This window comes from Hyphopichia burtonii (genome assembly GCF_001661395.1).
Source record: "Hyphopichia burtonii NRRL Y-1933 unplaced genomic scaffold HYPBUscaffold_2, whole genome shotgun sequence".
Classification (NCBI taxonomy): domain Eukaryota; kingdom Fungi; phylum Ascomycota; class Pichiomycetes; order Serinales; family Debaryomycetaceae; genus Hyphopichia; species Hyphopichia burtonii.
In genome coordinates this window covers 841,751-858,437 of record NW_017963729.1, presented here as the reverse complement: position 1 = coordinate 858,437, position 16,687 = coordinate 841,751, and the positions used below count along the sequence as shown (strand labels likewise).

The following is a 16,687-nucleotide window of genomic DNA, read 5'->3' as shown; positions in this document are numbered from 1 at the left end:
ATAAATAAATAAGAACTTAAGAAAATATATACTTTAATTCTTTGAGTTTCTTCTTTCCTTTATAGCATCGGCCAAGACTTGTAAAGTAGATTCGGTATCTTCAATACCAATACAGGCATCAGTGATTGAACAACCGTATTTCAAAGCATCTTTACCACCTTGATCAGCAGGAGGAACGTCTTGTCTTCCCTCTTCAATATTAGATTCAATCATTAATCCACAAATACTGTCTTCACCGTTACGGATTTGTCTAGCGACTTCTGCAGCCACCAAAGGTTGATTTTTATGATTTTTACTAGAATTACCGTGAGAACAATCAACCATGATTCTTGGTCCCAACTTATCTGCAAACATCACTTTATTCTTGATCAAGGTAGCTTTGGTTTCCTTCACTGATTTTTCATCGAAATTAGTACCATTTTTACCACCTCTCAAGATGACGAAACAATCCTTATTACCATCAGTACCAACAATTGCAACAATTCCTGGCTTTGTAACAGATAAGAAATGATGAGGATGAGAGGCAGCTCTTAGGGCATCGACGGCGACACCCAAAGTACCGTCAGTACCATTTTTGAAACCAACAGGGAAAGAAAGTCCGGAACTCAATTCACGGTGTAACTGAGATTCAGTGGTTCTAGCACCAATGGCACCAACACTGAATAAATCCGACAAAAACTGAGGAGAAATGGTATCTAACATTTCACCAGCAATTGGCAATTTTGTAGTTAAATCAACGAACAATTTTCTTGCAATTCTCAAACCTTTATTAATTTGGAATGAACCGTCAATTTCTGGGTCATTAATTAAACCTTTCCAACCAACAGTAGTTCTGGGTTTCTCCAAATAAGCCCTCATGACTATGTGTAGCTCACCTTTATGTTTTTCAGCAAGTATAGCTAATCTATTAGCATAATCTAAAGCAGCTTTAGGGTCATGTATGGAACAAGGTCCAATCACAATAATAAGACGATCGTCTTTACCATTCAAAATATCGCATGCTTCTTCTCTACCTTTTAAAATCACATCTTTATTCTTGTCCGCCAAAGGGTATTCGTGTTGCAAAAGATCAGGTGGAGTCAAAGGGTCGTAACCACGAACTAAAAGTCTCAGTTAGTATCTTTGCCAAACATGGGTTTTGTCCAATTTAGTCATGCCACACGGCTAAAAATGACAAAACCACTTGGTAAGTCAATTAATTGTCAAATACATACTTCTCCAGTCTTCCATACGGCTACGGTCACCAACGTGGGGATTGGTAATGAACATATTACTCATTATTATCAACTTTGAAGAAACTTTCTATTAGTTAGCAAGGTATTAGCAATTTCGTGCACAAATATAATCAGTATCAAAACCCAAATGAATAGCACTCAAGTGTATACCAAAGAATATTAATGATTAATCAAATAATGATATAAAAGTAAGAAGAAAAGAGAAAATAAAATCGAGAATGAAAATCTCGAAGAGATGGGGCAACTTTTATATACAAAATGTTGAAAATTTAACTTCTGACTCAACTTCAACTCTGGGTGAGAAATTTCTCAAAGTGCAACAAAACCCCAGACAAACGGATTTTTTCATCTCTCTTAATAAAACATCAAATTTAATAGGCTGCTAGTTCAACTCATCTGTGCATAACGAAATGGCCAGTTTTGGTACTGTTTTAACCGTGTAGCGTCACCATCGAATACTAATGATGGATATGGGGCACGTATGGAATCAGTAGGTGAAGGGTCCGCTCGGTTTTTCCTTGACTCATAATTGGAGCCGTTCCATACAAATTAGTCATTTAATTAAAAAAACCTACTTACATCTATACTAACCTATTACCTTATACTCGTTCGAATATGTAGATATATCCGTTGTTCTCGATGTCCTCGATGCATTTATCGTCACATTCGACAACTTTTTCGTCGTTGAATAAAACCCATTTTCTCTCACCATCTACAAGCTTCTTGATAAATGCAACATAGTGCCCGGTGTGTGGTGAAGTACCTTTATGACAGATAACCGATTTGATGGCATATCTTGTATTTGAAGGTTCTGGTTGGTTCAATAATTCTTCAGTAAGAGTCTCAGTTTCGGCTTGGATATTGACCACTGGTTTATCAGTACCCTCTTCTATGATCCCATCATCATCAGGGTTGTTGAATAGCCATTCAACAGCAACATTTACATCACCACCGTTGAGAATGAGAGCCTTTCTGGCAAGAGCGTGAGCAAATCCCATGGCCATAAGGTTTTCGATTAATTCTGCACTTGGCTCGTTACCTGCACCAGCATTGTTAGTGGAAGCGCTTGGATCGAATGGCTCATCGATATCAGCATCTTCCATGTGAGCGAAAATCCAATTCATTGCATCTTCAGCATTTGAATTCCCAGTGTTGCATAAAGCCTTGAGACAACGAGTTTCCGTGAATCCCATACTCAATAGAGTGGCCATTGCTTCTTCGTTAGCAGCAAAAGTTGTGGGTTCGTTGGTTTTAGAGTTGCCTTTCACTTCAACTTCACCATTGGAAAACTTGGGGACTTCATATTGTTTTAAATCAATCGAGTCTTCTAGTTTGATTGGAATATCAACTTTAACTGGGACCCAATTTTCTAATTTGATTCTTTTGGCATTAACAACAAGATATTTCGGATAAGTCTTGAATCCACTTGATTGTAAAGCCGTTGACTTGGCATTGCATTCATCACACTGATACCCTTCAATTTCCTGAGTAGAACAATAGTCACGGAAACAATCATTTAAGGAGATTTCTTCATATATTTTGGTGCCGTCTTCCTCAACTTTCAAAACTTCAGCATTAACGGGAACCGATAAGTTATCAACTAATTCGTGGTTCAATTTACCGTGATCACAATTAGAACAAATCACTTTATTACCCATTAAAAATTTTAAATTCTTGTTAAGAGCGAAACCATATTGATTATCAAGTTTATCCAATAAATACAACATGAATTCAAATGCATCTTGTTGTCTTTGAGTTTGAAATTCGGGATGGTTTTCCCCAATTAGTGTTTTGAAAGCAGATGGCTTAATACCCATTTGATACTGGTCACCTTTGCTTGTGAAGACATTCTTATTTGGTTTCAGATAATTACCTGATTTCAAACCCTTATATAATTTGATTAATTGACTTTCTAAATCAACTGCAGGATCCTTAACTTTTTCATCAAAATCTTTTGATTTGAAAAAATCATCATAATCTTGTAAACTGAATAATGATTGAACCACTGAATTCAAATAACAAGAATTCCCCAAATTTTGAAACCCAGTACAATCTTTCCCAAAAAGTGGTTTCAATTTTTCCCCGTTTGCACCATCTAATTTAAAATCCCAATTCAAATTTTGTTCCAAGTTCAATTCGATTAAATTTTTTTCAGTTTTGGTTCGAGAATTTATATCAATACCATATTTGAGTAATTTTTCTGATAACCCAGGTACTTTCACTTCATCATTACATTGATAGCAATACGCGTCACAACTATTAGCATCATCTGCAGATAAAGAACCCAATTTAATCGCAACTGGATGCTGAGAGACTTCGTAATGACTTAATGCATGAGAATTACCTGGCAATTCCGATCCAAATTGCTTACGACCACATCCCAATTTCCCACAATGCAAGCAAATCCACAAGTTTTCTTTCAAATCACATTGACCACACAGAGTCAAATCAATTTCATCGGAGTACGGAGTTTGCTGCAAATCTATCGAGTGTTCACATGGAAGAATCTCTTGTTCCCATGCTTTGATTTCATCATTTCTATTAGTTGAATTAGCAGCTAATATCTGATTGACCAAGCTTTGAACCTCTATGGGGGATTCTCCAATAGCATACTTGTGATCACATTTTAAACAGTAAATTGAATTGATAATATCATAGAAATCCGATTCCTTGCTCTCCTTGATCTCAAGTTTTGCTATCTTCTTCTCTCTTTCTTCATTTTCTTCAGCCTGGGGTTTTTGCATTTCTTCTTGAGCTTCCGGTTTCAAAGTCTTGACGATATTAAGAAATAGCTCATGGCTCTGCAATTGACCATGCTTCAAAGTATAGTTTATATCATGATCACTACGGGAAAAAGCCTGGAAACAACTTAAACAAACATCTAACCCATTTGAATTATTCTCAGCAGTATCGAAATTGTACATACAATCATCCTTGTATATCTTGGAATTGGATCCGATGCCTGGGGCGATGCCGCCACTAGTGGCGGCACCAGAGATATGTGCACATACAGCTGAACTCATCGTTTATAGATCTTGTTCTTGATGCTTCTGAGTTGTTGATATGAATTGCCATCCAATATTATAATCAGCGTGCAAAAAATCAATCCACGAAATTCAAAGAAAAAAAAGCTGCTTTTTCCTTTCAGTTTTGTAATTTTAGTTGCAAAGTTCTCGAGGCTCAGTTGTGAAGAGAACAAATTGAATGATCGTATAGTTGTTTTCCCAGCTACTGATTACTGCTTCTTCTTCTGTATGGTCATAGTGGTATAGTAAGATGTTTCATAAGTTGCAAAGCAAGATACATAACCATGTACAACATTCGCAAGCATCAAACCAGTTGAAATCAGGTATCTATTTCGCCAATTGGTCAGTATATGCCAGGAAGTATTTCGTTCAAGACTTACCAGCAGAACACCTTACCCATGTTTTCTATGCCTTTATTGGCATGGATACTAGTACTGGGAAAGTCAAGTTCACTGATGAGTGGTGTGACATTCAAATGCCTCTTGATTCAATCAATGGCAATGGAAAGGTTACTGGGAGTCTTCAACAGTTGTATCAGTTGAAGCAGAGAAATAGGAAATTGAAAGTTATTATGTCTATTGGTGGATGGGGAACTTCCGATAGTTTCACTGCTATTATGAGTGATGCCAGCAAAGCCAGGAATTTTGTTCTTAGTTCAATTGCCATGGTTAAAGAATATGGATTTGATGGAATTGATATTGACTGGGAATACCCTAGGAATAAAACCGAGGCTAGACAATTGGTTGAGTTGTTATATCAATTAAGAGTAGAGCTTCATTCCTTCAGTCCATGTATGGTGCTTACATTTGCTGCTCCCGGAGGTGATGATAATATTCAAATATTAGATTTGAAACAGATGGATCAGTATTTATCATTTTGGAATGTTATGTGTTATGACTTTAATGGATCTGGTTGGTCTTCCAAAACTGGTTACCATTCCAATTTGTTTGGTAGTAACGGAGATAATAACTTGAACTGTGCTGATATTATAGGTAAGTATACCAAATCTGGTATTCCTTCTAATAAATTAATGCTAGGAATGCCACTCTATGCGAGAACATTTGAATTATCCAACGCTTCCAATTCAGGTATTGGACAACCTTTCACAAGAGCTGGAGGTGAAGGAACGGCTGATTACAAAAAGTTAGCAACTGATATTGAAAAGTTTGATTCTAGAAAAGTGAGTGCCTATTCTTATAATCCTTCTAATGGAAAGTGGAGTGGGTACGATAATCCCCAAAGTGCCAGAATCAAAGCCCAGTGGTCAAAGCTGAGTAACCTTGCCGGGGGGTTTTGGTGGGACTCAGCTGGTGATGAAATTTCTAACGAAAGATCATTAGTTAAAAACTACGTAGATCAACTTGGTGGTATTCAAAGTTTAGATACATCCTTAAATCATTTGGATTATCCTAGCACTTTCTTAAAACCATTACAATAGATATAAATGACCTGGTATATATTACTTATATATATACATAAATATATGTTGAAGTAGTAAACAAAGAAAGGAAGAAAAAGTGCAAGCAAATTTATAATATTGTAGATGAATCAAAAAAAAAAAAATAAAATAAAAAAAATAGAAAGGAAAAGAAACTGTATAAAAATCAAAGACGTAGATAAAACTGGTGGGGAGAAAAGTTAAGGTGAGAATATGGAAACAGATACAAGTCTAAATAACCTCGATCATAAGGAATAGAAGGAAAAGCAAGTTAAAACAACACTAGTCGATATTGAAAAAAACACTCTATTTTTTGACTAGACTAACAGGAAAAGGACGGAAAATACATTAGAAGAGTAACAGGAGAATCATAAGATCGAATCCATTCTTGAAAAAACACTTAGAATGGCTGCGATTAATTCTAGTTGTAATTCACTAGCAGCACATTGTTCAACTTCATTATTAACTTCTTGGCCCAAATTTAATCCTAAACCAAGGGGACTTTGACTCTGTTTGAAATTAAAGGGAAAAACACTAAAGTCACTTAATAATTCATCAGCCCTAGCAAAAGCTTGATCTCTTTTATCATAATTTAAAGACATTAAGACGTTTTCCAAAACATTAGCAGCATAAGAACCACAAACCAAAGAAATTGTTCTTAAATATTTAAAAGAGGTATCTTTTGGGAACTGGTCATTACCAAGAGATTCCAAATCGACATTTCTATTGATCAATACATTTAAAAGACGATTTTTAATAAATTCTTTTGACATTTTATCAGCAACTGGATGAGTAGCCATATCGAATAAAAAGAAATTTTTTCTTTCAGTTCTTAAAATACCTTTATCGACTAAACCTTTTGCCAATCTTTCTCTAACTTGTTTTAATTGATAATTAATCTTCATTAAATTCCAAGTTTCACCAGATAATAAATCAATCCAGTTGGTAACTGATAAATTTGACTCATCACTCTTCATGATTTTCAAAGCTTCATCTAATAGCACTTCACCCGTAGGTTCTGCATCAATCACTTCAACCAAACGATCACTTAATTCAAAACGACGTCTTGCTGGATCATTTACTAAAGTAATTTTATTACGGAATGCAAGTTCTAACAAGATACAACCACGCAATGCATAAGAAATATTATCATTCCAAAAACTTAAATATCCTTCTTTATCTTTTAATCCCATTAACAAAACTTCTTCCATAAGCGTTAATAAAGGCAATTTCAATTCTGCTCGATCCACTATATCTCTAGAGTCAATCCCAATTTTATGATCAGAGTTATCGGCACTAGTGGTGAAATCATCGTCAAATGAGTTAGATGACCTTGGTTTGGCGGTGTTATTAGTAGTAGAACCCCCCGATGCTGCTGCTTTTGGACCTCCACGGCGTCTTTGTAAGCCTGATGATGACATGATTAGATATTCTTGTTAAAAGATTCAAACCTGGTATCTTTTCTTTCTATGCTCAACGATTTGCACTTGTTTAAATCCCTGTCCTACTATTATCAATAACCACTGTTAATAGAAACTATTTCAAAATCACAGGAAACTGGCCGTTAGAATCTCAGCAATAAGTTTAACCAGACTATTATACGGTCAATTGATAAGCTGCAATCTCACTTCAAATGACAAAACTATTCCAAACAATGTCCAATACCTGCTACTATATGCTAGTATTCTATACAAGTATGTCAACGTACTGTGAATCAAGAAGTTGGTTCAACAATATTTCAATTTTTTCGTTCTCTCCCCTGTGCTTTATTAGCGATTTTTTATTTTTTTTTTTTTTTCCAGCTGTTTTTATCTTTTTTTTTTTACTTTTGTTAGTGTGTGTTTCGCTGAATTTTGTCCTTTGTGAGAGTGGTCTTAGGCAATGCCTGAATCAATGGCTTATTTAGTGACTTGATAGCAGAATCACTTAATGACAGAGTGAATTAATGGCAGAGTTGATAGCTTTGTATTGACTACACCTTTGTAGAAGAATTGTGTACAGCTGTAGCCAGTTTAGCCTCCTGTAATCAGCTAGCAGTGTTTTTTTTTTGACAGTTGAAGAGTAACTGAGCCTCGTTGCCAGCTTTCGAGGAAGCAAATGTACCAGCAGCACCTATCCATGGCTTGACTAGTCGTCTCTGGTATCGTACTTGTACTCCGGTCCAGGTTAGCCTGGTTTCAGACTTCCTATCAATCTATCTATATATATATATATACATTTATGTATCCAAAACTTAAGACCCGTGCACCAGAAATTAAGTACGTCTTTTGATTTTTTTCCTTTCTGTAGTTTGTTTTTTATTAAATCAAGAAGCTTACCAGCGTTTAGGTGGTTTTCATCAATTGGCTGAAGATTTGAATAAGTTGAGTGTACAGCACTGGCATTATGAGCTCCCCTTCGGATCATGGTGTGGATGAAAGGTCCCACGAAGGTCATCTCCCAGAAAATGCTTACTCCGAGACTCAGCTGGAAGGGCTGCCAAATCAATCCATGTTGTTAGATTCGTCAATGTTCAAACAGCGGAAGCAGGACTCCTTGCATCATAGGAACTCTTCGCTTCACTCGAACAGATCTTCCTTGTATGACAATAGTAAACAATCGATACCTGCTCCAGATGATTTTGTTTCATTCCCCACAATACCCGACCCTGAAAACGATGATTCAAAAACTTTAACTAAGATATTCACTAAAACTTTACGAAAAGTCACTAATAATGCATCCAATTTGGTGCAGAGCTATTCGGGGGTAAAAAATTTACCCACTCCCCAAATGAATGATATGGAACATGAAGCGGTAGAAGACTCTTCTAACCCTGTCAACCAACCATTGATGGAAACAACAGCAGTTGTTCCTAAAGAACTTAATATCAACTCAAGAGTCTCTACAAACAATTCTTTTTCCAGTGCCCCACAAAAGCAACAGCCGGCGGGTTTAAATATCTCATCTGTATTAGATACTGGCCAAAACTCAATTCGAAGCTTTGAATCCCATGAAAAGTCTCTGTCAATTCACGCTTCAATTGATGCTCTGCATAGATCGACCCCTTCCAGACTCGATTCTGTTACTAATCAAAATCTTCCCAACACCAGTCTTGCTCTGTCATCAAATGAGATTAAGAGAAATCAACATCCTGTACAGTCTGAATCTCTTTTCAAAGATGCTGGCTCATCTGAAAAGCATTTCCAACCGGTGAATCCCGCTAGTGTTGATGATACTCCAAGAGTTACCTCCGATGGTAGCGGTCTTCGCTTGTCTGGTATGAAATTACCAAAACTTCAAACAAATTCTTTCAATGGGAATGCCACTAGTTCTGTCGTTAATGTCAACGCCCTTGCTAGCACCGATCGCACGAATATCCTGCTTTCGAATAAAGATAATCGAGAGATTTTAAATAAACCTTCATCCTTGCAGCAAGTTAATGATTCAAAAGAAAGAAGAAGTCTGCGTCCCCATCAACTACTGCAACTGTTTACTCCTGAAAAAGATATTGAGCAAACTGATTCCAAGGGTCAAACTTTACAAAGTAAAATTTCATCAATATTTAATAATTTACCTAATGATATTGAATTATCTGATGACTCGGCCTCTGATTTAGAAACTATCAATAATAGTAGCTCGCTTTCTTCTCCAACCCATCGAAATTTAAATAATAAACAAAGTGATGGAAGTATCCTGACAATAAATACTGATGATAGTGATAAACAAAATCATGCAAAAATGACTAGTTCAACTCATGCCGCCAATGCCATCTTTCAATCTACATATAGTGAACCAACGTCGATTCCCTCGCCTATAAAAGTTGAAAGGGGTCGAGGCTCAAATGATGCTACTCTCAATTCTTCTAATATGTCACCAACCTTGTCCACCTTCTATGCTCTTCGTAATAAAGAAGGTCAGTATAATTCAAATCTGATGAAGAAGAAACCTTCGAACTTATCAAGCGTTTTGTTCGATAACGCAAAATCGATTTTGCATAATAATATAACCGGAGCCGTCTCTTCTGCTTCCTCGATAGTCACCGCTAAAGGAAAACGTAAAAAGAAGAAGAAGCCAAAAAGACTTTCTGAGAATCCTTTGAAAAATGGTGGTATTCCTAGAAAATATTGGATGAATGATGCTTTCATTAGTGATTGTTTGAATTGTTTCAGACCTTTTTCAGCTTTTAGAAGGAAGCATCATTGCAGATTCTGTGGTCAAATCTATTGCTCCGATTGTACTTTGTTCATTTCTTACAATCAGCATAAACAAGAAAGAAAATTGAAAGTGAGCGATAAAACCAATGGAGAACGTAATAGCAATAGCTACAATGATAAATTAAGGGTTTGTAAACCATGTTATGATGATGTCATTGTTTATTTGAGTGATGATTCTTCGTCTTCATCGGAAAATGCTGACAGTGAAATCGATCTCGAAGAAGTTTTTGAAGATGATGGTGAAGACTATCAACCTGGCTTTAACAACAACCCAACTCCTTATTATGGAGAAATCCCAGACCACCCCCTTTCTCGCATAAGGTCACTTTCTATAAATTCACGCCGTGGTAGCTTGTTGAATGAGTCAGCATTAGCAGCTGCAAATAAAAGCTTTTTAGATAAAGATTCTAGCTTAACCCCTACATCACCTACTAACCAGGAATATCCACCTAACAGTTTTTCGACTCCCTCAAAGCACTTGCAACCTGGTGTTCCCTCCCATGTCAATAATTCTAGTATACTGCTTTCCGGCTATTCTTCCCTTAATAACTCTGAGGCTGCAAAGTCTTCCCCGAAGCATCCACCTCAAATGGCAATCCCCACCACCAGAAAAGGTGAAGCAGTTGAAATTCCAGTATCTAAAACTTCATCTAATAACGTCGCAAATAATAACAAGAATAACCTAACATTATTGGCAATCAATAATGCTAGCAATCACAATACAAGTCCTGGCTCTCTTCCAAATAATTCTGACCATATGGAATCTCCTTCATATCTAAGTAATAGTCTTTCAATACCATGGTTTAGGAGTTATAATCATGGTAAAACTAGCAATTCCGGACTAAAGATGGATCTACCAAGATCTAACAGCCTTGATAATTTTAGCAGTTTATACAATAATTTTATCGGGAAGAGAGCTCCAAGGTTTGGCCGCATTCATTCGAATTCAGATAAAGATTTTACTACTTTGAAAAGTAAAAGAAGCGACTTGATCCTTTCTCAAGATGATGTAGAAGATGGAAGTGAAACCGAAATAGAAGGAGGTGATGACTTGGAAAGTGAAAATGAGGATGACAAAGTTATGTCATTGTATACTTCTTTGAACAATCCCGACCCCAGACCAGCAACATTAACATCTACTTCTGCATCTGTTGTACCAACTTTGAATGAATTCCCCACCATTGGTGTTGAAAAAAGATTTCCTAAAAATCTCAATTTACCTAGAGCAGCTCCTGGTGTATCGTTTTTGGATGATCGACCTAAATCGGAGAGCAAGTCAAATGAACGTGCTCATGCCTCTTTGATGAGAATGCAGTCAAGAAGAAAGAGTAGATCGGTAAGAAATATTCTGATTTTATCCCATAATAATTATAAGTTACAAAATATTGATAATTCAAACACTTTGAACAGTCCATCTCCTGTTTCGACTCCCAGCTCTCCCACTCCTCATCAACCCATCCACTCAAATCTCACTAAAGGTTTGTCTAGCGATTCAGTGGGTAACAATGTCCCAAGCCTTCGAGCCAGCAGCTCATCTGGTCATATCGGTCATAGCACTGACGTATCTTTCGCAAATACCACTTCGCTGGGCGACCCCATGACACCCAAAATTTCGACCACTGATGTCGATCACGATATATCTCAGGATATTACTGGTCAATTAAATTCTCAAGATATCGATGAAATCGAAAGCCCACATAATCATGATACTCTATTTGGTGATGGGGCCGAAATATCTATTGAGCCTCAGCCAATTTCAACGGAGAAGAGATATGATGATCTCATTGACCAGATTCTCGTTCAATGTTTAGAAGATTGTGATATTGTGAATGACCAAGAAAGGTGGAAACAAAGTTTGAAAAAAGTGTTGTCAAACGTCAATATATTGAAAGTAACTGACACCCTAGATATCAAACAATATATAAAAATCAAAAAGATTTTGGGTGGAAAAATAGAAGACACTAGTATTATTGATGGTCTCTTCATGACTAAGAATATTGATTCCAAGCGAATGCTTTCTAAGGTTGAGAATCCTCGAATTGCCTTATTGATGTTCCCAATTGAATACTTGAAACTGAAGGAGCAATTTATAAGTTTAAGAATTGTTCATTCTCAACAGGACGTTTATATAACAAATTTGGTATCTCGTTTAATATCTTTAGAACCTGATGTGGTAGTAGTGGGGGATACTGTTTGTGGTTTGGCTGAGAAGTTGTTAGAGGACGCGAACATTACTGTCATTTCCAATGTTAAGCCTCAAGTCATCGAACGAATATCAAGATATACTCGAGCTGATATTTTTCAATCCATCAATGATCTTTTCTTTAAAAAGGGGGTTTTAGGCTCTTGCAAGTTGTTTGAAGTTAAGAAATATATTTTTCAAAATACTATAAAAACATATACCTTTTTCACGGGTAATGACATTGAAACTGGGTTCACCATCGGCTTAAGAGGTGGCGATCATGACTTGTTAGAAAGTATCAAATATGCAGTTGAAACCTTGATCTCAGCTCAGCTTAATGCAAAGCTTGAAAGAAGTTTACTTTATGACCATGGGGTCACTATAATGGAAAGCGATTTTAACCCTGTTCTAGCCTTATCAAACCACTTAGAAGAAATCAGGCTTGATCAGGAAAATGAAATAGATGATACATTGACTTCTTGCAACAATGCTCTTGACAATCATGAAATTGAAAACTATATAAAACTTTTCAATGAAAGGAAGTTGAGTACATCACCAGCAGTGAAATTTTCCTTACCTACCTCATTGTTGAATGTTGTTGATTTCTATGATAAGTTTTATCGGTTTTATAAAATTAATAAAAGAATTCAATCATCTCAAACCTGTGAAGGAATAGATACAGAGATATTTGATGAATTGAAGATCAATATTGATACAAATAAACTTCCTAACGGAGAACACGATTTGATTACAATGTTGAAATATGTAAGTGACTATAACTTACGATCTTTGGTACATGAATTTCAATCGAGAATTAGAATTTGGTCTAATTGTATGAAATTTACGTCTTATCAATTATACCCAATATTTCACAAAAAGATTCACTTCTTGCATTCTACTGTATCGATAAAACATGCTACTCCTTGTGCAGGCCCCAACATTATTGTCATTGATTATTATACAGAAAATGATAAATGTTTCGGCGTTTACCTTGATCAAATTTTCCACGAGTCTAGTAAGACATGTGATGAATGTGGAGAATCACTTATAAATCACTACAAAACTTATGTTCACGGTAACCGTAAGATTGACCTCATAATTGAGAAGTATGATGACTTGTCTTATGAACAGAATTTTAAGGGTAAAAACCAAAGAGTAATGTGGAGCAGTTGCAAACATTGCGATTTTTCTAGCTCTATAGTAACTATGAATGATAGTACATATTATTTATCAATCGGGAAGTTTTTTGAGATGTGCTTTTGGGGATCTGATGGTACTATTGAGAATAAAGCATGTCCACATGATTTCTTCAGAGATCACGTAAGATATTATGCCTTTAATGACTTGGTTATAAGAATTGAATTTTCATATATTGATAATTATGAGGTTGTTGTACCAAGGAAGAAGCTTGAGTTTGTTCCTGAAATAGACATAAAATTGAAGGTGGATGCATTCAATAATATTAAAAGCAAAAGCGAAAGCTTTTTCCAGAGTATTTCAAAACGACTTAACAGAGTGAAAGTGGATACTTTTGATAAAGCTGAGGATGGTATTAAAAAGGTTGAAGAATTAAAACTTAAGCTCGATGAACAAACACATTCTATCAGGGAGAAAACAATTAACATTTACAACTCTACTTCACCAATAATTTATTTATCATTAAACTCCATTTTAAGAGAATTACAAGAGTTGGGTGTTGAATGGGATAATGAATTTAGTGAATTTGAAAAGAATTTTTTACCTACCGAAAATGAAATTACAAGAATTACTCAATTCCATTTGAAGAATTTCCTATTGGATAAATATAATAGCGAAGGACAGACAAAGGAAGTTGAAATGAATGATATGTCAAAGCACAAAAAGAATTCAATACAGTCACAGGAAAGTGATTCGCAGGATGTTTCCACTATTGCATCGAAGACCACTCTTGAAAGTGAAAAGGAAAAGCCAATAAAATATGAATCTGAATTTCCAAGATCCTCTATAAAATCTCCCTCAGAAGCAGAAGAAACAAGTAAATTACTAGCCCCTGCTTCGACCCAGCCTACAAATGTTCTGGAAAAAGTACAGAAAATGGAGCAATTGATGGAAGAAGAAAAGACCAATAATGAACAAAGCAAAGATCGTAAGCTTGCTAAAACGCCAGTCAGACTGAAATCGAATTTGGCATCTAAAGGATCTGAAATTTCATTGAGTCCAATTAATAAAGATGTTTCTGATTCTCCATTGCAATCACAACCTCCAACACCTATCTCTAGAGTTCAGCACTCAAGAAATTTTTCTGAGCTGGATTTAGGAAGTAGACAAGCATCCAAGGTTTCTAATTTGACCAAATATTATAATGAAATGAATTTGAATAAGTTATCACAAGAATTCAAGGAGAGAAGAGAACGGGAATTGATTGAGAAGAAGAATAAAAACATTCGAGTGTTTCCTATTGTCGCCTCTAAACCAATTGTTGAGATTTATAATAAGATTGAAGATGTTGTTGACGTTAATGATGAATATCCTGATTTGAGAAGGTTGAAAAGAGCTGGACAGTCATCGTTCAGTAAAAACCCACCTAATATATCGAAACCGAAATCACAAGAACAGCAGGATCGTACTACATCGTGGCAACCACCATTGCCAAAATCGCAGCCTCTGACTGAACATCAACCAGAGACTATAATTCAACAAAGTAAGTCCCAGACCATGCCTGAAGTTCCGAAATTCAAAAAGGCGGAAAAGGAAAATCTTAATAAACAATTAGATAAGGAAGTTTCCAAAGAGAAACTAGATATTCCACAGCCGGAAAAAAATTCATTACTCAAGTCCTTAACCAATTTCTGGGCTGACAGATCCGCTACGTTATGGGATCCATTAGAATATCCATTAGAATCGAATGAACACACATTCGCCGACTCGGATGTTATCGTTCGAGAAGATGAGCCTAGTTCATTAGTTGCATTTTGTTTATCATCAAATGATTATAAGCAAAAGATTAAGACCATGGCTGAAAACAAGGAAATATCCGGGAACAATGCCAAAGAGGAAGCAAATGAAGGGAATCAAGACGGAGAAGGAGACCGCAATGATAATGAACAGGAAGACCCCGAGAACATTCATCCAAGTAGCAGTCAGGGTGGAGGTAATACAAACAGCAATGCAACTGGTAATCCACTGGTTAAAGAAGATAAAAACAATGAGAATATTGAAACCAATGAATTGAATAATAAGAAAAATAGTAATTTTCTTAAGATTGAAAAAAAATTCAAAAAGAAGATTGGGAATAATGATAATGTGATTAACGAATTAGAACAAATCATGACCAAGAGTAAATCAACTCATTTGAAGTATCAATACTTAGATGGAAATACTAATTTGTCATGCAAGATTTTTTATAGTGAACAGTTTGAAGCGTTTAGAAAAAGCTGTGGGGCCGATGAATTTTTCATTCAAAGTTTATCAAGATGTGTCAAATGGAATTCAAGTGGAGGTAAGAGTGGGTCTAATTTTTTGAAAACATTAGATAATCGATATATTGTTAAAGAACTACTGAAGCTGGAATTGGAATCATTTGTTTCAATTGCCCCCTTTTATTTCAAATACATTTCCCAATCAATGTTCAATACTTTAACCACTGCAATTGCCAAAATATTTGGTTTTTATCAAATTCATATTAAAAATACCATTAGCGGGAAAACTTTTAGAATGGATTTCCTCATTATGGAAAACCTATTCTATAATCACAAAACCACCAGGATCTTTGATTTGAAAGGCTCAATGAGAAACAGACATGTCCAACAAACTGGTAAAGAAAATGAAGTCTTATTAGATGAAAATATGATTGAATACATCTATGAAAGCCCTTTATTTGTTAAAGAATACCTGAAAAAACTCTTACGTGGTTCTCTTTTCAACGACACCGCCTTCCTAAGTGCCATGGACGTCATGGACTACTCTTTGGTCATCGGCATCGATGACAGCCTGAAAAAAATCTACATTGGTATCATTGACTGGCTAAGAACTTTCACCTGGGACAAAAAAGTCGAAAACTGGGTCAAAGGTAATAGCTTGGTTGGTGGCGGGAAAAAGGGTAAGGATCCTACAATTGTCACTCCGAAACAATACCGTATCAGATTCAGAGAGGCTATGGAACGCTACATCCTAGAAGTCCCCGATATCTGGTACGAGGGAAACCAATAGACGAAGCTTAGACGACTAGTTGGCAAAATGTCGTGCTCGACTATCCAGCATAATGTCGCTCGCGCGCCCAATGTCGCGCGGTGCTGTGTCGTGTCCCGAGATCAAATCAATTTCATCCCCTAAAAAAAAAAAAAAATAGTCTAAATTCAAAATAAATAAATCGCTTTGACAGCCGTGTCTGATTGCGGAACCAGTTTTTCACCCCTATCTTAGCATGTAATCTGATTAATTCATTTGATCTACTTGGTTTAAGCTCAGGTCAGTTTCGAGCTTAAAGCTAGACAGTGTAGTTGTCGGTGTAGAAGAGGGTTTTGTGCTGTTGGCGAGTTGTTACGAACGAAAATAAACAACCAGTAACAAAATAAACCGTGAAAGAATCACAATCTGCTAACAAAACAAAAAAAAGTGTGGAAAAAAATAGGAAA

The 16,687-nt window shown here is 36.0% G+C and overlaps 5 protein-coding genes across 5 annotated transcripts; 2 read left to right on the top strand and 3 right to left on the bottom strand.

Moving 5' to 3' along the window:
- Window positions 1–31: 31 nt before the first annotated feature.
- On the bottom strand, window positions 32–1,296 carry ARO3 (3-deoxy-7-phosphoheptulonate synthase; the record flags this gene model as incomplete). The annotated part of the gene is made up of 1 exon (XM_020220817.1): window positions 32–1,296. Exon 1 carries the CDS (start codon window positions 856–858, stop codon window positions 34–36), a length of 825 nt encoding a protein of 274 aa, XP_020077774.1. The 5' UTR covers window positions 859–1,296.
- A 538-nt stretch (window positions 1,297–1,834) lies between these two features.
- On the bottom strand, window positions 1,835–4,258 carry HYPBUDRAFT_105161 (ubiquitin-specific protease; the record flags this gene model as incomplete). The annotated part of the gene is made up of 1 exon (XM_020218394.1): window positions 1,835–4,258. The coding sequence occupies one exon, from the start codon at window positions 4,256–4,258 to the stop codon at window positions 1,835–1,837; it is 2,424 nt and encodes an 807-aa protein (XP_020077773.1).
- Window positions 4,259–4,511: 253 nt separating this feature from the next.
- Window positions 4,512–5,699, top strand: CHT4 (putative chitinase; the record flags this gene model as incomplete). The annotated part of the gene is made up of 1 exon (XM_020223459.1): window positions 4,512–5,699. The coding sequence occupies one exon, from the start codon at window positions 4,512–4,514 to the stop codon at window positions 5,697–5,699; it is 1,188 nt and encodes a 395-aa protein (XP_020077772.1).
- A 368-nt stretch (window positions 5,700–6,067) lies between these two features.
- Window positions 6,068–7,120, bottom strand: HYPBUDRAFT_147244 (uncharacterized protein; the record flags this gene model as incomplete). The annotated part of the gene is made up of 1 exon (XM_020220032.1): window positions 6,068–7,120. The coding sequence occupies one exon, from the start codon at window positions 7,118–7,120 to the stop codon at window positions 6,068–6,070; it is 1,053 nt and encodes a 350-aa protein (XP_020077771.1).
- Window positions 7,121–8,315: 1,195 nt separating this feature from the next.
- Window positions 8,316–16,262, top strand: FAB1 (1-phosphatidylinositol-3-phosphate 5-kinase; the record flags this gene model as incomplete). The annotated part of the gene is made up of 6 exons (XM_020223881.2): window positions 8,316–9,113; window positions 9,192–10,131; window positions 10,183–10,246; window positions 10,349–11,374; window positions 11,423–14,676; window positions 14,827–16,262. Coding segments are annotated over 6 exons (7,518 nt in total), but the record flags the coding sequence as incomplete, so codon positions are not given.
- Window positions 16,263–16,687: the final 425 nt, after the last annotated feature.